This window comes from Rhinatrema bivittatum, chromosome 8, assembly GCF_901001135.1.
Source record: "Rhinatrema bivittatum chromosome 8, aRhiBiv1.1, whole genome shotgun sequence".
Classification (NCBI taxonomy): domain Eukaryota; kingdom Metazoa; phylum Chordata; class Amphibia; order Gymnophiona; family Rhinatrematidae; genus Rhinatrema; species Rhinatrema bivittatum.
This window is the reverse complement of record NC_042622.1, coordinates 238108206-238132018: the sequence shown is the minus strand read 5'-3', so window position 1 is coordinate 238132018 and position 23813 is coordinate 238108206. Positions and strand designations below refer to the sequence as shown.

The 23813-nt window shown below is 46.0% G+C and overlaps 1 protein-coding gene across 1 annotated transcript in view; it reads right to left on the bottom strand.

Moving 5' to 3' along the window:
- The window catches only part of CHERP (calcium homeostasis endoplasmic reticulum protein), a 230184-nt gene that overhangs the window by 130862 nt on the left and 75509 nt on the right, over positions 1-23813 (bottom strand). Inside the window, 2 exon segments of the mRNA XM_029614207.1 lie at positions 2856-3034; positions 15674-15980. Coding sequence (XP_029470067.1) covers positions 2856-3034; positions 15674-15980 — 486 coding nt within the window.

Sequence of the window (23813 nt, the reverse complement as noted above, 5' to 3'; positions counted from 1 at the left end):
ATCAAGAATATTACTGGCCTATGATTATATTTTTAAGCGTTGACGATTGTTTATAAAAGCTGCTCTGGCCTGGACATCAGTACTCTTTATAAAGACCATTTTATCCTCTTCAATTATTTAGATTATAATTGCTGGATAGTTTTCTCTAAATACATTTTTTGTGATCTTTTTTTTTTTTTTTTAAGTTATAGCTGAAAGTTCTTGTGAATGATCCAATATTTTAAAAAACACACTAATAAATAAGCCCCAGTCGGCAATAAAAAAAAATCTGGCTGCTTGATCAGGTAGAGTGCTTGATTTCCAAATTAACCACTCTAACTGACCCACTGTAAGCTTAGGACCATTACAGCAATAGGGTTTCAAGCACAGCCCAACAAAAATATCTTCATTAAGTCCACAAAATGTTTCTAGTATTTTGGGCCTCTATATTTATTTCTATTTTTTCAGCATTCTTCTTTGGCTGATCAATCCCGCTGGATCCAGGACTGCTGTGTTTCTTTTTTTTTTTTAATTGATTTTCATAAATTATGATATATAACAGTACATGCAGTAGGTAAATTCAATTTTAAGAAAATAAATTGACCTCAAACATCCTGCATTACTTAACCCAATAATATGGGGGAGAAAGGAAAGATACATATCTTTAGAAACAAACACTTATGACTAAAGGCGGAGAGGAAGTGATTTAAATTACTTTTGGCCCCTTATTTACCTAGATGTAGCTAGGGTAGATCTACCCTCGAATCTGTTTTATCTACCAGAAAAGTTTCCAAGTGGGCAGGGTCTGTAAAAATAAATCTCTTAGCTTGATATGAAACAAAACACTTGCAGGGATATTTTTTTTAAAAATGTAGCTCCAATAGCTATGGTCCTATTTCTTAATGATAGAAAATGTCTCTTTTGAGCCTGCGTTAACTCTGGAAACATCTGGAAATAAGAAAACTCTCTGCCCACAAAATAAAGTTTCCTTGACCCTGAAAAACTTCTGGAATACCAGGTCTTTTTCTCTCTCCAAACAAAAAGATACAAATAAAGTAGTTCTTTTAGAGATTACATCAACAGACTCTTCAAGGAAAGTTGTAATACCTGGACTAGTTACTATCTCCTCATTTTCTTGCTTATCAATAGTTACAGTACCCCTCTGCTTTTGAAAATAGAAAATGTTAGAAATTTTTGGGATATCATCTTCTTAAACATTTCATATGCGGAAAGTAAGCAAGTATAAGGAAAATTTACCAATCTCAAATTCTTGAATCTAATCAAATTTTCTACATTTTCCATTTCAATATGTATCTAAATGTTATCCTTAATATGTGAACACTCATTATTTTGTAATAAATGAACTTTAGTATTTAAGGTAGAAACAGAAACCTCTAATTTAGATAATTTTTTATCATGTTGTTCTATAGAGATCCTATTAGCATTTACTAGAGAGGAAAGATGTGCATTTACTTGACATACATTAAGATTTAATCTAGCTAACATCCTCCACAAGTCTGTGAGTGTGATATTTCTGGGTTCATCTAAACCCTGTTGTACCATTCCTTCATTAGTTGTTAATACAGAGTCACTCACAGTTCTTGGTTGGTGCTCCACTAAAATCGTCAATTGTGTTGAGTCAGCTATTGCTTCACTTGTATCCCGGTTAGGATTCCATCCTTCTGTAACTTGCTGCAATTCAACTAGTGGAGCTCCATCTGGTTGTGGTGTTATAGGGCCTGTGCCTGGACTCAAGGAGGCACTGGATGTGCCTTCAACACAGCCCCTACTGGCATATTACTCACTCTAATTAAGTGAGCATCCATCGGGCCTCAAGATTGTTGACTCAAAGGAGAGGAGGTTACTTTTATTGCTTTCCTCTTTTTCCCCACTGACTAAGGGCAAATCAGAGTAAGAAGAAAAAAGAAAACCAAAAAGATAAAAGGGAAAAAGTCCAAAGCAGCCATGCACACTTTTGGCGTGCGCCGCAATACCGGCTGTTTTATCAAGCCGGCAGTCGCAGGCTTGATAAAAGCAGGGCTGATGACGTCGCCAACACGGAGGTTTGGGGTGGGGCCCTCAACGGGGCTTGCCAGATGGAAGAAAAACGCTCCGGTCCTCGCCGATAGCAGGGGAGAGCCCTGGGTCCTCCTCTCTCCCTTGTAGCTCTCCAAACTGTGCTGCTATACCGGCTATTTTGTCAAACCGGCAGTCGCAGGGCTGACATCGCTGCCCACATAGAGGTTCAGGGCGGGGCCCGCCAGGTGGAAGAAAAACGTTGTGGTCCTCACCAACAGCAGGGGAGAGCCCTGGGTCCTCCTCTCTCCCTTGAAGCTCCCCCAGACTGCTGTGTTTCTAATTTTGATTTCTAACTGGAACATGTGTAACTCTTTTGGTTCCTCCACCTTACTGCTTAATATGCGCTGCTGTTTTCCCAAAGAGTTGAGCAGCCCACCTTACTATGTCAGCAAGCTGTACATCAGCTTAAATATGGTCCTTTTAGAATTCTCATTATGGTTGCAACCAAAAAACACAATTCGGCTAATTATTTTGCAAATATCAATTCCAAAATTATCTGATTTACTAGGATTTCACAAATATAGTATTGCACTATTACTTAATAGTCTCTACGTATTATATGACAGAGTTGAAGGCTTATGTGGAAATCAACAAACTCCCAAGGATGACATCTCTTACTGGCTGAGAGCTGTGAAGAAATCTTCAAAGCAGCTCATCCTCCCCATCTCCTGCAAAGCCTGAACACATCACCTCTGCAAAATGCTTGAAACCAATGACACTGAACAAGATACCTGAACATGGGCCATATAACTGATCACGCTATCTCCACTTGCAAATGACTGACCAAAACCACTCACCTGCTGTTGGCCCCATGGGGCAATGGGTTGTGGTTGATCAAACCATGGTGGTTTAGTGGGAGGAATTTGTTCATGAGGCCCGGGACCCTGAGGTCCTGCCACAGTGGGGTCTGGGACTCCGCCAGGGACCGCATCATACTCTGAAGCACTGGGAATGGGAAGGGGAGCTTTGACTTCATCTACAAGACATTGTAAAGAAAGAAAGATGAACATACTTTCACTAATGTCACCATTTGTAAAAATACAAGCCTGGCATGGTATATAACACTATTTGTGTGTAGCAGAACATGTTTGGGTTATATATCTATATATAGAGATCTCTATCTATATCTATATGTAAAGATATATTACCAACCCAAAAGGAAAAGAGCACTAATGTCTTATGTTCATAGTCAGTCGACTTTCAAAGAATTTTTTATTCAATAGTTGACTACAAAAATTAAAGACATGTAAAAAGAGCAATTTATATATAAATACATAATCCTTCTACCATTTATCAAAATATTCCTAAATGCTGACACACAGAAACTTAAATACATACAATAAAAGCAAGTGCCTGTCACATCATATGTGAAGCAACCTTAATTGCCACCAAAAGACCACATGTAACCCATTTACAATTATACTGGATAAATTACTTACCTGATAATTTTGTTTTCCTAAGTATAGACAGATGGACTCAGAACCAATGGGATATGCTCCCCTGCCAGCAGATGGAGACGGAGTCAGATTTCAAAGCTGACGTCACCCTAGATACACCCCTGCAGTGACCTCAGCCCTTCAGTGTTCTGTTCAAAAGCCTCTCTGGATATACTAATGTAAAAACGATTAAAAACGGATAACCGTAACTGTACTCCTGTGACACTTGCTGGCTCTTGGTTCCACCCTGGCGGTTGATGTAGGCTACCATTGGTTGTGCTGTCCGACATTACGCGGACCGCTTGTCCCTGAAGTCTGTGGCTGAATTGTAGACACACCAATCTGACTGCCTGGGCTTCCAGGCGGTTGATGTTCCAGAGGGCTTCTTCATCGGTCCAATGTCCCTGGGTCGTCAGTTCCTGATAGTGAGCTCCCCAGCTCCCGAGGCTCACGTCTGTTGTGAGGATCAGCCAGTTTGGGGAGGACAGGGGTACACCCCTACTCAGATGAGCTTCCTGCAGCCACCACTGGAGCAGAGAGCATACGCCCATCGGTGAGAGGAGGTGAATCGAATAGTCTTGAGACTGCGGGTTCCAATGTGACAGTAGTGAGTGTTGAAGTGGTCACGTGTGCCCTCGCCCACGGCACTATTTCCAGGGTTGCTGCCATCAAACTGAGAATTTGGAGATAGTTCCACACCTTCGGGCATATCGTGCTCATCAACGGACACTTGGGACATCAACTTCTTCCGATCCACGTGGTCGGAAGAAAGACCTTGCCCTGCTTGGTGTCGAACCAGACTCCCAGATATTCCAAGGACTTGGAGGGCTTGAGACTGCTTTTGTCCAAGTTTACAACCCAGCTGAGTTCCTGAAGGAAGGAGGTCACTCTTTTGGTCACACGGAGACTCTCTTCCATGAACCTGGTCCAGATCAACCAGTCACCCAAGTACGGGTGCACCAGGATTCCCTCTTTCCTCAATGCTGCCGCTACGACCACCATAATCTTGGAAAACGTTCTGGGGGCGGTGGCTAGGCCAAAGGACAGTGCCCAGAACTGATAATGGCGACCCAGTACCGCAAAGCATAAGAAATGATGTTCTTGAAGGATTGGAATATGTAGGTAGGCCTCGGATAGGTCCAGGGAGGTTAAGAACTCTCCTGATTGTACAGCCATTATCACGGAACATAGAGTTTTCCAAGTGGAAATGATTCACTCGTAATTGTCGGTTGACGTTCTTGAGGACTAGGATGGGATGAAAGGAACCTTCTTTCTTGGGTACAATGAAATAGATGGAATAACGCCCCATATTTTCTTGGGGTGCTGGTACTGGTATTATAACCCTCATCCTGAGGAGTCTTAAAAGAATAGTCTCCACTGCCTGCTTCTTGTGCTATATGTTCCAAGGAGTGCTGTGAAATTCCAGTGCATATGCTTCTCATATGACCTCTAGTACCCATTTGTCCAAAGTGATTTCAACCCACCACTGGTAGAAGAGGGACAGTCGACCGCCTAACTCCTCATTCCGAGGGTAGGTCGGCAAAATTTCACTGGGGGGGGGGTTTGGGGCGAACCTGAACCCGAGCCTGCCCCCTCTTGGGCTGTCTACTATGAAAGGACTGAGACCTCCCAAAGGGCAGAGACCTTTCATAAAATGTCAAGTTTCTGTAGGTGTGAAAGCATTGGGAGCCCCTGGATCGAAACATCATAGGCGAGGGGCGCTGTAACTCTTCTCTTATCTTCTGGGAGCCGGGGAACTGGAGATTCGCCCCATTTACTGGCCAGCTTTTCCAATTTGCTTCCAAAAAGGAGTGATCCTTTAAAGGGCATCTTTGTAAGATATGCCCTGGAGAAGACATCTTTTGACCAATTCCGCAGCCATAGCTGTCTTCTGGCCGCCACTACTGAGGCCACTCCTCTGGCCGAAATACGGACTTGATCTGAGCCCATGGCAGCTTAGAAGGCGGCAGCAGGTTCCATAACTGCTCTGGAACTCAACCCAGAGGCATCCACCTCCTGAGAGAAGAGTAGGCACGAACAAGCTACCAGGACACAACAAGAAGCAATCTGTAAGGTCATTGCTACTACATCAAAGGCCTGTTTAAGGATGGACTCCATCCGCTATCATGTGCATCCTTTAAGGCTGCTTCTCTCCACCCGGATAGTTGTACACTTAGAGAGGGCACAGTCCAGCGCATCCACTTTAGGGAAGCGCAAACGCTCTCTCACTGCCAGATCCAGCAGGTACAGAGCTAACACTTGTCCCCCTTTAAAACTTACTTCTGAGGCATCCCATTCCAAGTAAATCAACTCCTGGATGGCTTCCAGTACTGGAAAGTAGCAAGAGGTTTTCCGTAGGGAAATCAGAATGGGATTCTTCTTTGGTTCAGTCATTGAATCCGCCCCAGGAACTCCCAGCATCTTCAGGGCCTGGGAAACCAGGCAATTTGTCTCTATGGAAAAACCATAACATGGTCCAATGTATTTTTATTTATTTATTTATTTAAGGATTTATATACCGGAGGTTCCTGTATAATATACATATCACCTCGGTTTACAATGAACAGTAACTATCGCTTCAAGTTAGCGGTTTACAATGAACATAGTTTTCTAAGTCATAGTATTCTAAGTCATGGGGGATTTCCCCATCTTCCAAGGAATCTGTATTCTCCTCTTCGTCCGTGCCGTCCAGGTTTCTGCCAGGGATACCCTTGGTGAGGCGGCGCATGCCTCGAGGTCTGCCGAAAGGACTGGGAGAGGGAGGGCTTACTGGATGAAGTTCCGTCCAGACAGAGGCAAGTGAGGTAGCAGACTGTGCCTGTACGAAGGCCTGTAGGTATTTCCCTATCCTCAGAGGGCTTCCAATCTAAGTTTTGTACCTGAGGCAATGGAGGGTAAAGTGACTTGCCCAAGGTCACAAGGAGAGACAGCGGGACTCGAACCCTGGTCTTCTAGCCCACTGCTCTAACCACTAGGCTATTCCTCCTCCCTTAAACATTATCATCTTAGGAAATGGAGAGCAGCTATCACACCACTACTTGTGGTATTGCCTCCTAGAGGCATAACAATAGAAATAAGTAGCTTCATGACCCCTATTTGCTGAATTAAGGCATATCAGAATGTTTAGTTTCAATGACACTGTAACTTCACTTTAACTATTATCTTAATTTTGTTGTATGCCAGATTTTATACTTTTCCAGGTTGACAACATAAAGCCTTCTCTGCCATGTAAAATGTAACGCTTGAAGATTACATTTTTTTTCCCAGTTTGATTTCTTTTCATTTTTAAATAGATCTATTTTAATTCTGATTTTTGTTTTATTTTGAATCGATCCAAATACTTTTTGGTCTAATTTTTTAGCTCAAATATTTGTTAATTGTTGTCTGTCTTTATGTGTTATTTGTGTGTCATTATGACTGAAGAATGCAATGAATGAATTTATATAGTCAGTTCAGTGAAATATATGTTTTTATGTCTGAGAACCTGAGAACCTAATTTGTTTTTGGTTTTGATGTTCCTTATAATAAAGTGGGAACATTAAGCAGATTAGTAATAGTATAATGTAGGGATTATTAGATGCAGGGTGTTATTGTCATGATGGAATTTTCTCATTGATTAATTTGAATTTATTTTGCTCTTATATTAAGTTTTAATCCATAACATATATATCTAACTTACGGGCCGAATCAGTAAAGTCTGCGGGAGCGCGGGCGAACCCGGCCACTCGCCGGTGCGCGCAACTCAGTATTTAAATTAGGTCCAGCGGTAGATCCGGGTAAAGGAGGCGCTAGGGACACTAGCGCGTCCCTAGCGCCTCCTTTTTGACAGAAGCGGCGGCTGTCAGCGGGTTTGACAGCCGACGCTCAATTTTGCCGGCGTCTGTTCTCGAACCCACTGACAGCCACGGGTTCGGAAACCGGACGCCGGCAAAATTGAGTGTCCGGTTTTCGGCCCGACAGCCACGGGTCGAATTAAATTTTTTTTTTTTTTTTTTTTTTAACTTTTTACTCTTCAGGACCTCGAATTAATATCGCTATGATATTAAGTCGGAGGGGGCACAGAAAAGCAGTTTTTACTGCTTTTCTGTGCACTTTCCCGGTGCCGGAAGAAATTAGCGCCAACCTTTGGGTCAGCGCTAATTTCTGAAAGTAAAATGTGCGGCTTGGCTGCACATTTTACTTTCTGTATCCCGCGTGCATACCTAATAGGGCCCTCAACATGCATTTGCATGTTGAGGGCCCTATTAGGTGCCGCGGGTTGGACGCGCGTTTTCCTCCCCTTACTGAATAAGGGGTAAGGGAAAATGCGCGTCCAATAGCAGGCTAACAGTGCGCTCCGTCGGAGCGCACTGTACTGTATCGGCCTGTTACTAATGAGTTAAGAGGCTATGCTCCAATGTAAAAAATACACCTTACTGAGAGAACTGTGTACGCCAGGGGTCAGGAACCTATGGCTCGAGAGCCAGATATGGCTCTTTTGATGGCTGCATCTGGCTCACAGACAAATCTTTAATAAAGAAGTAAAAATCTAACAAAATCCCCCACCCTCCTGATGCCCCCCCCCCCCAAGACCTCCAAAATTAATTTACTACAACCCCCACCCTCCTGATCCCTCCCAAGACCTGCCAAAAGTCCCTGGTGGTCCAGCGGGGGTCCAGGAGCGGTCCGGGAGCCATCTCCTGGACTTGGGCTGTCGGCTGCCAGTAGTCAAAATGGCGCCGACGGCCCTTTGCCCTCACTATGTCACTGGGGTCGACCAATGGCGGCGGTAGCCCCTGTGACATAGTAAGGGCAAAGGGCCGTCGGCTGCCAGTAATCAAAATGGTAAATGGAGACTTGGAGAACTAGTCAGGGTAGTTTAGGGATACTCTATCATGCTGTTGACATGACAGCTTATGTAAATGATACTCCAGTTTCTCCAATTTAAAGGTAAAATTTCCTCTTCTAAAGAGTACCGTGTTCCCGATAGGGAAGGCACAATCCACATCTGCTAGGAGATGGAAAGATACTGAATGGCTAAGGTCACTGCGGAAGAGGAAGAAGCAGGCTACAAGATTAAGATAATCAGATGGAATCCTGGACTGGTTTGATGGGACAATAAAAGAAGGAAAAATGTTGGTTCTTTTCTGCTAATTTTCTTTTCTTGAATCCTACTAGACCAGACCAGGATTCCATCTGATTATCTTAATCCGTATCCACTCCTTGTTAAAATTTTGCTTCTTAGGTTTGATATTCATGCATGCTGTAGGATTCAGGCTCAGATGGGACCAGCCCCCTGTTCGATGGGGGACGTTTATATTTTAAAAGGTTGTGTGCCTTGAAACAGAAATACTACTACTACTTCTTATTTCTATAATGCTACACAACATGCACAGCACTGTACAAACATACAAAAAGACAGTCCCTGCTCTATAGAGCTTACAATCTAATATGACAAACAGGACAAGAGACATGGTGAATATAAAGCAAGACAATGGTTAAAAAGAAAAAAGTTAGTTAAGACTAAAAGCAGACAATCAGGCATAAGATTTAAAAGTGGTTTCAAAAAGATGGCTCTTTAGATGGGATTTAAACATGGTAAGAGAGGGAACATGTTGCACCAATTCAGGAAGACTATTCCAAGCACACGGTACAGCCAGTTGGAAAGCATGGAGTCTAGAATTGGCAGTAGAGGAGAAGGGCACAGATAGGCGTGACATCTAATGAGTGGAGTGCACGAGAAGGGGTGTAGAAAGAGAGGAGAGATAGTGAGGTGCTGCAGAGTAGAGGCATTTGAGGGTGAGCGAGGAGCTTGAACTGTATGCGGGAGCAGTTATGGAGCCAATGCAGTGACTTCACAAGATGAGTTATGTGAGCAGCTGCAGATGGCACACTTCCTAATAAGAAGTGACATCTTCAAAAGTTGTTCTTTTCCTCCATTGCTGGAAGAGGAGAAAAATCTATGCATTCGGACTGGTCTTAGAGGACTCAAGGAAAGAAACATTTTTCCTTTATCCACATTTGATTACTTGGCCTTCAGCTAACCATGAAGGTGAAAAAGAAGCTTAAAAAAAAAAATTCTACTACACATAATACGTCAAAGAATTTAGCGTGTTGCCAAAGCGAATGTATTGAATATTACATATTTCTGAAATGGAGAAATTACTTACCTGATAATTTCGTTTTCCTTAGTGTAGACAGATGGACTCAGGACCAATGGGTATAGTGTACTGCTGATAGCAGTTGGAGATGGATCAGATTTCAATCTGACGGCAGCCCTAGTACATAAAACCCCTGCAGGAAGTGCAGCTCTTCAGAATTCTCCTTGAAAAGCAATTGTGGATATATGTATGACTGAATAATTTGAAAGCTTGGATAACTTGATTAATTTGAACTGGTTGAATTGGTTATAGCTGGAGACCGCCAGTGCCCTCACCCGGTAGGATGGGTGTCATAGTTGGAGGAAAGCATGGCTTACCCGTGAATCACTCGCTCTCAGGGATGTCACTCGAGAATTCCATGAATAACGGCAGCCGTGGGTGGGATACTGAGTCCATCTGTCTACACTAAGGAAAACTAAATTATCAGGTAAGTAATTTCTCCATTTCCTAGCATGTAGCAGATGGACTCAGGACCAATGGGATGTATAAAAGCTACTTCTGAACCTGGTTGGAGGCTGCCCATGGTCCACTTAGTACTGCCCTTGCAAATGCTGTTGCATTTGCAGTAAAACCTGCTGTGTACTGAACATCCAGGCAGTAAAACCTGGAGAAGCTGTGGATGGAGGACCATGTCGCCGCCTGACAGATCTCGGCGGGTGACAGCATCTTGGTTTCCACCCAGGACACTGCCTGGGCTCTAATGGAATGGGCCTTGACTTGTAAAGGCGGTGGCTTACCTGCTTCTATGTAGGCCGCCTTGATGACTTCTTTGATCTAGCTAACTATGGTTGCTCACGAGGCCGCTTCCCCTTGCTTCTTCCCGCTGTGAAGGATGAATAGATGATCCGTCTTTCGTACGGATTCCGATCTTTCCAGGTACCGGACTAGGAGTCTGCAGGCGTTGAGGTGGCGTAGACTGCGAGACTCTTTCAAATTCTTATGCTCATCTGGCGATGGTAGCGAGATGGTTTGGTTGAGATGGAAATGAGAAACCACTTTGGGGAGGAAGGACGGGACCATGCGTAACTGGATGGTTCCCGGGGTGAGTCTGAGGAACGGCTCCCGGCAGGACAGTGCTTTTAGCTCGGAGATATGATGGGCCAAACAGACTGCCAACAGGAAGGCTGTCTTCAATGTTAATAGTCGGAGAGACAGGCCGCGAGTAGGTCTGAAGGAGGCTCCTGCTAAGAAATCTAGGACCAGGTTGAGGTTCCAAAGAGGCACCGGCCACTTTAGGGGTGGTCGGATCTGCTTGACTCCTTTCAGAAAGCAGGAGACATCAGGGTGAGAGGCTAGGCTGCCGCTCTCGCTCTTGGTTCCATAGCATGACAATGCGGCCACCTGTACCTTGATGGAGTTGAGAGACAATCCCTTCTGTAGTCCGGTTCTGCAGGAATTCTAGAAATCGCAGGAATTTTGACTGAGCGTGGAAAAATGTCGCGGTCCTTACACCAGGCTTCGAATACTCTCCAAATCCTTATGTATGTTAGGGATATGGAGAACTTGCGTGCTCGGAGCAGGGTGTCAATTACTGCCCCCCGAGTATCCGCTCTTCTTCAGGCAAGTCCTCTCAATGGCCAGGCCGTAAGAGAGAATCGAGCTGGATCTCGTGGAGGATCGGTACTTGTTGGAGCAGGTCTCTGTGTGGAGGTAGCGGGAAGGGGCTCCCTGTCAGCAGCCTTCGCATGCCTGCGTACCACGGTCTCCTTGGTCAGTCCGGGGCCACTAGAAGTACTGGTCCCCTGTGGTGTTCCATCTTGTGGATGATTGCGCCCAATAGGGGCCACGGTGGAAAGGCATATAATAGAGTTTCCTGTGGCCAGGTCTGTACCAGGGCATCGATTCCCTGGGACTGAGGTTCCCACCTGCGGCTGAAGAAGCTGGGCACTTGGGCGTTGGACCGGTTTGCCAGGAGGTCCATGGTTGGTGTTCCCCAACGGTTTACTATCAATTGGAATGCTGTGGTTGACAACCTTCATTCTCCTGGGTCTAGACTTTCTCTGCTGAGGTAATCCACAGTGACGTCGTCTTTCCCCGCGATGTGGATGGCCGAGATCTCCTGAAGGTTCGCTTCCGCCCATGATATTAGGGGGTCTATTTCCAGAGACACCTGTTGGCTTCTGGTTCCTCCATGACGGATTGATGTAAGCCATTGTTGTGACGTTGTCACACATTACTCTGACTGATTTGTCTCGGAGTCTGTGACTGAACCGTAGGCAGGCTAGTCTGACTGCCCGGGCTTCTAGGCGATTGATGTTCCATCCCGATTCAGTTCCATTGCCCCTGGGTGGTTAGCTCCTGGCAGTATGCTCCCCATCCTCGTAGGCTGGCATCCATGGTGAGCATGATCCAGGTTGGTAAGAATAGTATTACTCCCTGGCGCAGATGGCCTTCTTGTAGCCACCATTGTAGTTGGGTCCGAACTTTGTCTGGGAGCTGAAGACGTATGGTGTATTTCTGGGACAGCGGATTCCATCATGATAGTAGTGAGCGCTATAGGGGTCTCATGTGAGCTCTTTTGCCCATGGCACTACTTCCAGTGTGGATGCCATGAGGCAGAGGACTTGGAGGTAGTCCCATGCCGTGGGCGAAGCTCGCTCATCAGAATTTGCAATTGGGTCATCAGTTTTGATCTCCTTGTCGGTGTCAGGATGACCTTGTCTTGTTTGGTGTCAAACCAGACTCCCAAGTATTCTAGAGATTGGGAGGGCTGCAGGCAGCTCGTTTGTGTTGACCACCCACCCGAGGCTCTCCAGTAGAGTTTTGACTCTGTTGGTCGCCTGGTGGTTTTCCTCTCGGGATTTCGCCCTGATCAGCCAATCGTCTAGATAAGGGTGAACGAGGATTCCTTCCTTCCTCAGTGCTGCTGCCACTACCACATGATCTTGGTGAACGTCCGGGGTGCTGTGGCTAACCCAAATGTTGGTCCCCAGAACTGGTAGTGACGGTCCAGGATCGTGAAGCGTAGAAAACGCTGATGCTCTTGATGGACCGGAATGTGCAGGTAGGCTTCCAACAGATCCAGGGATGTAAGGAACTCTCCCAGTTGTATCGCCCTTATTACCGAGCGTAGGGTTTCCATGCGGAAGCGAGGAATCTTCAGGTGGCAGTTGACCGACTTGAGGTCCAGGATGGGCCGGAACATTCCTTCTTTCTTGGGAATGATAAAATAGATAGAATAATGTCCAGTATTTATTTGTTGTGTGGGCACCGGTGTTATAGCCTCTAAGGCTAGCAATCTGGTCAGTGTAGCTTCCACTGCCATCCTCTTGGAAGGGTCATGGCAGGGGGATTCCACAAACTTGTCCGGAGGGAGGTGGTGAAAATCCAGATAATATCCCTCTCGATTTATGGCTAGGACCCACTTGTCCGAAGTCCTGGACTGTCACTACCAGTTTGATGGAATAGGGCAAGTCTGCCCCCTATGGCTTCTTCCTTTGGACAGGTCGGCTGATTTTCATTGTGGGGTGCGGCTGGGGCCTGGGCCCGAGCCGGCTCCCCTTTTGTTGTGCTTGTTCCGAAAGGACTGGCTCCTGCCTGCGGGGCGAGCGGCTTGATATGTGCTTCTATATGGGTTGAAGCGCTGTGATCCTCTGCCCCTGGAAGTTTGGGGGAAGGGTCGCTGATTTCTCTTATTCCTGTCCTCCGGTAGCTGCGATAGTGGGGATTCGCCCCATTTGTTGGCTAGTTTCTCTAGTTCGCTTCCGAACAGGAGGGTTCCCTTGAAGGGCATCCTTGTGAGTCTCGTTTTGGAAGATGCGTTGGCCGACCAGTTTCGGAGCCAGAGTTGTCTTCTGGCTGCCACTGCTAATGACACTCCTCTAGCTGTGGTGCGCACCAGATCAAAAGCGGCATCTGTGAGGAATGATACTGCTGGTTCCAGGGCTTCCCCAGGAGTGTTCTTACTGGTCTGTGATAAACAGGCACCTATCCAGACGTCTGTCTTGAGCATCCTTGAGTGCTGCTCCTCCCTCAACTGGGATAGTAGTGCGCTTCGAGACCGTGCAGACCATGGCATCCACTTTCGGACATGCCAGGAGGTGTTTGGCAGCTGGGTCCAGAGGGTACATGGCTGCCAGGGCATGCCCCCCTTTGAACGCAGTCTCCGGGGCATCCCATTCCAGGTCAATTAGCTGCTGGACGGCTTGTAATAGTGGGAAATGATGGGAGGTCTGACAGAGTCCCTCTAGTAGGGGATTCATCTTAGGTTCCCCCGAGGCACTTGTGCCTGGGATAGCGAGCTCTTTCAAGCTGTGTGTGACCAGGTCTGGAAGCTCGTCCTTGGTGAAGAAGCGCCTCATGGTTCGGTGGGGCTCTGTCCCCGAAGGAAGCTCCCCTTCCTCCAGTGGTTCTGATTCCTCATCTGACTTGTCTGTGTCCCTGAAGGTGGGCTTCTGGGCATTGGAATCCCTTCCCTGGGCAAAGAGGGTCCCGGGATGTTAGGGCCTCTGGCAGAGGTTGTGGCCGTATTATCAGAGGCCCTGGTTGCATGTGGACGAAGGTATGCAGGCCTTTGAAGAATTCCTCCCAGGAGACAGATGCGGGGTCTAAATTAAGAGGCACTGTGTCCCTGGGGAGCCTCGTTTGAGGAAGGATCCCACTGGGAGACACTAGGTCCGGCGTACTGTTCGAGAAGCTGGAACCCGGTACCGGCTGGGGATGGCCATGGGCTGGATCCCCCAGGGCCTCCTCGCACTGTATGCAAAGGGCCGTGGCCTCCTCATGCTGTGCAGCTCTAATGTGGCGTGCTGGGCAAAGGCCCTGAGCCTTGAGCTTCTTTTCCAGTAGTCCCACGGCTTGTGCGCATAAAATATACGGCCTGGGTGGCTTAGTTATGCGCTCAGGTGCATCGAAGTTGTGCGCATGGGATTGGTACGCGCTCAGGGATATGTGCACGCTGTTGTGCGCGCAGATCGAAGTTATGCGCCTGGCACAGTAAGCTCATGGCTATGTATGTTGCTTGTGCGCGCGGTACTTGGGCGTGTGACTTTGTGCGCACAAGATATTTGTGCGCCCGGCTTGGGGCGGTGAACAGATCAAAATGGTGACAGAGACCACGCGAACAATATGGCGATCACCTCGGAGGGTCTCCAAGTGGGAGGACCCTCGGATCTGACTGGGGTCTAGCCCTGCTAGGACAGATTAACCTGGTGGCACTGGTCCCGACTGGTGACCTGTGCGACTCCTCGAGCTTCGGAAACTGGAGACTTTTAAATAGATTTCTACCTTACCTTGTCTCGGTGCTTCCCGGTCTCGTTCCAGGTGGTCCGGCTGCGGGGGGAGAGGGAAAATACCTTCACCGCTGCGCTCAAAGTTGTACCCTCAGCCTCACCCAATGTCGGGGGCTAGGTCCCCGCCGAGATTCGGCCGCCAGACCGAGGCTTACCTCCGAGGGATCGCGGAGATCACCTCGGGAATTCTCAAGTGGGGGAGGGACCCAATCAGTGTCACCGCAAGAGAGTGGGGCTCGTCTGTAGAGGTAAGTTTTCTTCTTGTTTTGGATTTCTTTGCTAAAATACTCTAACGCTGTGCTAGCGTGCATAGAGTCCCGAACAGCTATGGAGACGGAAAATACTAAAGAGCTGCACTTCCTACAGGGGTGTATGTACTAGGGCTGACATCAGATTGAAATATGATCCGTCTCCAACTGCTATCAGGAGTACACTATACCCATTGGTCCTGAGTCCATCTGCTACACGCTAGGAAATGTACCTTTTGACATAAATGATTATCAAAGCATAATGCTACTGAGAAGGGGAAGGGATTAAAAAAAAGAGAGATAAAAAGATGACTATCCCACCTATTAAAAACAGTGAGAAGCAGGAGCAAGGAGCAGACCCAACCTTGGCGCAATACCCCCAGAAAAAGTGTGTGTATGGGGGGTTCACTCACTGCACTAGGCCACAATGCTATTTTAACCAACAGAGTTACTTCCAGTATCAATGAAAACGTAACGTAAATTATTTCAAACCCTTACCCAGCATATGCGATAAGCCAAGATTACACTAAATAAAAACTTAATGGGACTGGAGGCTATACCTGGCTGTGACACGGGAACTGGAGCCGGCGGAGGTGCTGGTGGCGGTGGCTCAGGCTCAAGCACTGGGATCTGTATTTGTTGCTGCTGCTGCTGTTGTTGTTGCTGTTGCTGCTGCTGTTGCTGTTGTTGTTGTTGTTGTTGCTGCTGTTGTTGCTGCTGCTGCTGCTGTTGTTGCTGCTGCTGTTGCTGCTGCTGTTTTAAACCATTGACAAATTCTTCATGCTGTGTTTTCAGGGCTTGTATCTGCTGCTGAAAGGCCACTTGAATAGGCTGAACAACTGCTGAATACTCTGTAATTAGAGTGGCCTAGACACATGGAAAGAGACCAAAAGTAGTGACTTGTCAACATAAAATGTATCTTAGGTGAGACAATCACCCATCCTAAAGCATTAGTAATTCACCCTCCTTCCTGAAACGCTTCAATCAAAGCAAAACACTCAAATCAGGCTGTAGCCAAGTTGTGCTAAAAGTTACATGGACATGTTTAGCTGAATTACAACACAAAGCCCATATTCTGCAGGAGCCTACAGTTCTCCAAACCCAGTCTACATACAGGCCGATTCAGTAAAGTCCGGGTTCGCCCACTCGCCTGTGCGTGCGATACAGTATTCAAATGAGGCCCGGCGGTAGAAACGGGCAAAAGGAGGCGCTAGGGACACTAGCGCGTCCCTAGCGCCTCCTTTTTGACAGAATCGGCGACTGTCAGCAGGTTTGACAGCCGACGCTCAATTTTGCCGGCGTCGGTTCTTGAGCCCGCTGACAGCCACGGGCTCGGAAACTGGACGCTAGCAAAATTGAGCGTCCGGTTTTCGACCCGACAGCCGCCGGCCGACTTCCAATTTTTTTTAATTTTGTTTTTTAACATTTAAGTCGGAGGGTGCTAAGTCGGAGGGTGCTAATTTCTGAAAGTAAAATGTGCGGCTTGGCTGCACATTTTACTTTCTGAATCGTGTGCGAATACCTAATAGGGCCATCAACATGCATTTGCATGTTGAGGGCGCTATTAGGTTCGGCGGGTTGGACGCGCGTTTTCCGCCCCTTACTGAATAAGGCGTAAGGGAAAATGCGCGTCCAATGGCAGGTTAACAGTGTGCTCTGTTGGAGCGCACTGTACTGATTCGGCCTGATAGTTAAAAAATATTGTTCAAAAGCTTTTTAGAAACAGAAGCAGAAATGGATAAGGGATAACATATTTTAAAATCAAGATAATTTTTTCTTTAAACAATCCAGGTGATGAGACTTGGAAGCCTCTGTCCCAGAATGTGAGGCAAGCTTGATGGAAATTTGAAAAATAAATTTAATGAATGCACTCATACATAATGAATTTCTCTACTATGGGAGAATTGTAATGTATAGCAGTGAATGATGACATAGACTTAATTGGCTTCTCAGAGACATGGTGGAAGGAGGACAACCAATGGGACAGTGCTATACCGGAGTACAAATTGTATCGTAATGACAGAGAGGAGCACCAAGGAGGCGGTGTGGCGCTTTATGTCCGGGATGGCATACAGTCCAACAGGATAAATATCCTGCATGAGACTAAATGCACAATTGAATCTTTATGGGTAGAAATCCCTTGTGTGTCAGGGAAGACTATAGTGATAGGAGTATACTACCATCCACCTGGTCAAGATGGTGAGACTGACAATGAAATGCTAAGAGAAATTAGGGAAGCTAACCAAATTGGTAGTATGGTAATAATGGGAGACTTCAATTACCCAAATATTGACTGGGTAAAGTATAAAGTTCATGGATGGAATAAATAACATTTTTATGGAGCAATTGGTTCAGGAACCAACAAGAGGGAGCAATTTTAGATCTAATTCTCAGTGGAGCACAGGATTTGGTGAGAGAGGTAACTATGGTGGGGGCTGCTTGGCAAAAGTGATCATATGATCAAATTTGAATTAATGACTGGAAGGGGGACAGTAAGCAAATCCACTGTTCTCGTGCTAAACTTTCAAAAGGGAAATTTTGATAAAATGAGAAAAATTGTTAGAAAAAAACTGAAAGGAGCAGCTACAAAAGTAAAAAGTGTGCAAGAGGCGTGGTCATTTTTTAAAAATACCATCCTAGAAGCACAGTCCAGATGTATTCCACACATTAAGAAAGGTGGAAAGAAGACAAAATGATTACCAGCATGGTTAAAAGGGGAGGTGAAAGAAGCTATTTTAACCAAAAGATCTTCATTCAAAAATTGGATGAAGGATCCAACAGAAGAAAATAGGATAATGCATAAGCGTTGGCAAGTTAAATGTAAGACATTGATAAGACAGGCTAAAAGAGAATTTGAAAAGAAGTTGGCCGTAGAGACAAAAACTCACAGTAAAAACTTTTAAAAATATATCCGAAGCAGAAAGCCTGTTGGACCGTTAGATGATCGAGGGGTTAAAGGGACACTTAGAGAAGATAAGGCCATCGTGGGAATATTAAATGATTTCTTTGCTTCGGTGTTTACTGAAGAGGATGTTGGGCAAGTACCCATACTGGAGAAGGTTTTCATGGGTAATGATTCAGATGGACTGAACCAAATCACGGTGAACCTAGAAGATGTGGTAGACCTGATTGACAAACTGAAGAGTAGTAAATCCCCTGGACCGGATGGTATACACCCCAGAGTTCTGAAGGAACGCAAAAATGAAATTTCAGACCTATTAGTAACAATTTGTAACCTATCATTAAAATCATCCATTGTACCTGACGACTGGAGGATAGCTAATGTAACCCCAATATTTAAAAAGGGCTCCAGGGGTGATCCGGGAAACCACAGACCGGTTAGCCTGACTTCAGTGCCAGGAAAAATAGCGGAAAGTGTTCTAAACATCAAAATCACAGAACATATAGAAAGACATGGCTTAATGGAACAAAGTCAGCATGGCTTTACCCAAGGCAAGTCTTGCCTCACAAATCTGCTTCACTTTTTTGAAGGAGTTAATAAACATGTGGATAAAGGTGAACCGGTAGATGTAGTGTACTTGGATTTTCAGAAGGCGTTTGACAAAGTTCCTCATAAGAGGCTTCTAGGAAAAGTAAAAAGTCATGGGATAGGTGGCGATGTCCTTTCGTGGATTACAAACTGGCTAAAAGACAGGAAACAGAGAGTAGGATTAAATGGACAATTTTCTCAGTGGAAGGGAGTGGGCAGTGGAGTGCCTCAGGAATCTGTATTGGAGCCCTTACTTTTCAAAATATTTATAAATGACCTGGAAAGAAATATGACAAGTGAGATAATCAAATTTACAGATGATACAAAATTGTTCAGAGTAGTTAAATCACAAGCAGATTGTGATAAATTGCAGGAAGCCCTTGTGAGACTGGAAAATTGGGCATTGAAATGGCAGATGAAATTTAATGTGGATAAGTGCAAGGTGATGCACATAAGGAAAAATAACACATGCTATAGTTACACAATGTTAGGTTTCATATTAGGTGCTACCACCCAAGAAAGAGATCTAGGCATCATAGTGGATAACACATTGCCGCAGCACACTGAACTGACGATTTCAATCAAAAAAGCAAACAATGTTAGGAATTATTAGAAAGGGATGGTGAATAAAATGGAAAGTGTTATAATGCCTCTGTATCTCTCCATGGTGAGACTACATCTTGAATAAGTTGTACAATTCTGGTTGCCGCATCTCAAAAATGATATAATTGCGATGGAGAAGGTACAGATGAGGGTGACCAAAATGATAAGGGGAATAGAACAGCTCCCCTATGAGGAAAGACTAAAGAGTTTAGGACTTTTCAGCTTAGAGAAGAGACGGCTGAGGGGGGATATGATAGAGGTGTTTAAAATCATGAGAGGTCTAGAACGGGTAGATGTGAATCGGTTATTTGCTCTTTCAGATAATAGAAAGACTAGGGGGCACTCCATGAAGTTAGCATGTGGCACATTTAAACTAATCGGAGAAAATTCTTTTTCACTCAATGCACAATTAAACTCTGGAATTTGTTGCCAGAGGATGTGGTTAGTGCAGTTAGTATAGCTGTGTTTAAAAAAGGATTGGATAAGTTCTTGGAGGAGAAGTCTATTACCTGCTGTTAATTAAGTTGACTTAGTAGACTTAGAAAATAGCCCCTGGGGGTCACGTGGGGCGATGCGCTGAGGTAGACGTGTCTCTCTCAGCTCTGGGTGCCCTGCCCCAATATCTACCGGCATCGTTCAATACCGGCTCACTAGAGTTGGATATATTGGCATTATTGGCATCGGCTAATGTCGATTGTCCACTACATGAGCAAGGCTTCACCTCCAATGGCGGCTAGAGGGGGAAAAAAGGAGCGAGAGAAAGAGAAAGGCAAGGCCGCTGAGCCTAAGATGGCGGCGGGTGGCGCCGAGCCCGGGCAGACAGTGGGATCGCCTCTGACTGTGGAAATTCTTAAGGAAACTTTAGATGCGGCTTTGGATGATAAGTTGGCCGGCATTGCCCACAAAATATCTGAGGTAAAGGCGTCGTTGGAAGTCCTGGGCCCGCGGATTGATTTGCTGGAGGAACGGGTGTCGGGGCTAGAAGATCGGGAGGCGACTCTCACATCTAAATCGGGCGTTCAAGAAACTGAGCTAAAGGAGTGCCGAGACAAGCTTGATGAATTAGAAAATAGGCTCCGCCGTGACAACCTACGATTTCTGGGCCTGCCCGACGCTGTGGATGAAAAGGGCCTGGGCGGGTTCCTGGAGGAATGGCTTCCAGAGGCGGTCGGATTGCCCGACCTGAAGGGAGAGCTGCGGGTCGAGAGAGCACACAGGCTGGGAGCCCGTAAGCCTTCAGACACAAGACCCCGGATCGCCATCGCGAAAATTCTAAACTCGGCGGTCAAGCACCGCATATGGCTGGCGTACAGACGGAACCCGGAGCTTCTTTATCAGGGTCAAAAAATACGTATTACTCAGGATTACTCCATTACGGTGTCGCAGCAAAGATGTAAGTTTTCCCCGATATGTTCTCAGCTCTTTGAAAAAAAGATTAAATTTGCCCTTTCCTATCCTGCTACACTGCGTGTATGGCGAGAGGGCAAACAACACAGTTTCTCTGATCCTGAAGCCGCGAAGAAATTTCTGTCCACATTTTGAGGCCTGTTGAGTTCGAGTTCTTTGTCTCCTGCACGTGGCCGCGGAGTGGGAATGCCGCACATCTATTACAACGGCTGTTTAATGTCATTCTTCAGGTTGTTTTGGAGGCGGCCAGCCTAACCGCACTGGGCTGTAGCCATTTGGAGGCCATTTCGGGCCGGACATTATGGATTGTTTTTGTGCTGGAAGCCCTTGCTCATACCTGGACCGTTAATGAACCCTTGCTTCACAGACAGCTTTACCGATTTTACAGCAGGCACGGCTGCGATATGAGGGACTTTTCTTTGCCCGTACTCTTATGGGGGCATGTAAGGGAGCAGGGCACCCAAGCGTCCTAGTAACGTACCCTCCGGACTTAGTTCTTCCTTAGGGGAGGGCTGAGGCAATTCCATATTTCTTTTAAGGGTTTGTTGGGTGAACAAGTGGGGGTGGGAGGGTGGGGGTTGGGGCTTTTCGGGGGAGGGAGGGGAGGGAGCGGGGATTTGCATGGATGTATGATAACAGCGCTTGGTATGAATGTGAGCTTACGATTAGGTGTTGGTATATTACAATGGACAAAGACATGGGTGGCAGGGGGGATCGTTGAGGGGAGGCACTCAGATAGATCTAGTGGGGTGGGGCTGCTGGGACCCCGCCCCCTGAGACACACTATTCAATGCCGGTCATTTCTCATTTTTTTTGTGTAATACTTGCTGGTTAAGCTAGTGTCTTGGAATGTTCATGGGCTGGGTTCGCCCATTAAACGTAAGAAGGTCTTGACTCATTTACGGAGGCTAAAAGGGGACATTGTGTGCCTGCAGGAAACACATCTGACGGCGAAAGAAAGCCTTAAACTTCAGAGGGATTGGGTTGTTACCTGCATATCTGCAGAGGCTAAGCATAGGAAAGCAGGAGTGGCAATACTCATCAGCAAACACGCTGACTTTGTATTAAATAAGTCAGTTGTGGATGAGGACGGGAGATATATCATTTTGATTGGGCTATGGCAAGGAACGTTGGTTACGATTTGCAATGTATATATCCCTACAATACACCCCCAACGATATCTCACTCTTTTTCAAAATGTGGTGATGTCTCATAGAATGGGTCTATTGCTGATAGCGGGGGACCTTAATTGTGTAGCAGATGGTACCCTAGACAGATCAGCCGCCCGGGGATTTGGTGCTAAGCTCAGTGGGGAAGGTGTTGGTCCTTTTTCTCATTATCTCAAAGTGCTAGATGTATGGCGGACAATGCACCCCACGGAGCGCGATTATACCTTCTATTCAAACCCTCATGATTCCTCTTCCAGAATAGATTACATCTTACTGGCAGAGGAAGGGTTCCCATGGGTTCAAAAATCTGATATAGAATCTCCTGTGATATCGGACCATTCCCCTATTTCTATGTCACTCACACTGGGGAATAGGCGACTTGGTACGGTCCTTTGGAGATTCCCCTCTGCCCTTAAGGGGGACCGGGCGTTTCAGAAACATCTTCGGGATAAGTGGGTCGATTATACGGCTAATAATGGGCAACACTCGGAAGATTCTATTTTGTATTGGGAGACCGCTAAGGCTGTATTAAGGGGTGAAATTATCAGCTACACAGCATCAAGTGCCAAACGTCTTAGTCGGGAAATCTTGCGGCTGGATGCCCTCTCTAAACAGGCTCGTAGGCACTGGTTGCGCAATCCAGGGGAAGTTAATAAAAAACAATATTTTAGTGTCCTTAACCAATTGAATACAGCTCTACATGTTCGAGCCAGCAAGGCCTTACAGGTGTCTCAACATAACTACTTTAAATTTGGAAATAAGATTGGTCGACCCTTGGCAAATCTCATTCGAGCACAAAAACCACGCACTACCGTAGCTAATATGCGCACCCTTCAGGGTGAGCTGGTATCTAAGGTCTCTGATATATGTGAAGTGTTCCGTACGTTTTATGCCACCTTGTACAAGGCTGACCCAGACCCACCTGAGGGCGTAGAGCAGGATTTTTTCTCTGATATCTCTATACCTAGAATCTCTGACGCTCAACGAGACTTTCTGAATCGGCCCATTCAAACGTATGAGGTGACTCAAATTATTAACTCAATGCCGTTTGGAAGGTCTCCGGGGCCGGACGGATTCTCCTATGATTTTTACAAGCTTTTGGGAGCCCAGATTGCGGTACCTTTGACTAATTTTTATATTAAAGGACTGGCCACTGGCTCCTTTCCTAAGGAGTTCAACACTGCTCACATCATAGTTCTTCCTAAGGCCGGCAAGGATGTGACAAAACCCGAGTCTTATAGACCGATATCCCTCTTAAATAGCGATTTAAAGATTCTCGCAAAAATTTTGGCGGAGAGATTGAATGTCCTTTTACCCCAGTTGATCTCTGCGCCACAGGTGGGATTTGTCAAGGGCCGTAAGGCCACGGGTCATATCTTAAAATTGCTCACGGCTATGGCGCTCTGTCAACAAAACAACACACCAGCATTAGCCGTGGGCTTCGATTCCGAGAAGGCTTTTGACAGGGTGGCATGGGCATATATGTTCTCGGTACTAGCTAGATATGGGTTTGATGGGGCGTTTGTGGAATATATCCAGCTGTTGTATGAGTCACCAACATCAAAAATTATTGTCAATAATACCTGCTCCGAGGAAGTGCTTATTCAGAGAGGGGTGCGGCAGGGATGTCCCCTGTCGCCTCTACTGTACATTCTTACCATTGACCCACTCCTTCAAAAGATCCAAATAAACGACGACATTCAGGGGTTTGAGATGGCGGGACATGTATTTAAAATTGCGGCTTTTGCCGACAACGTTTTGATTTTTTTAACAAGTCCGCATACTTCCCTGCTCCCTTTATTATCTTTACAGGAAAATTTTGGGGTTTTCGCTGGGTTAAAAATAAATAGAGACAAATCCGAAGCGCTAGACATCACGGGTACAGCCCAGGGGCGATGGCAAGGAGTTTTTCCCTTGCGTTGGGCTAACAAGGAGTTTAAATATTTGGGAGTTCGTATTCCCGCTTGTTTGGACGATATCTATCGCTTAAATATCACACCTAAGCTTTCTCTCACGCAGGACACTCTACGA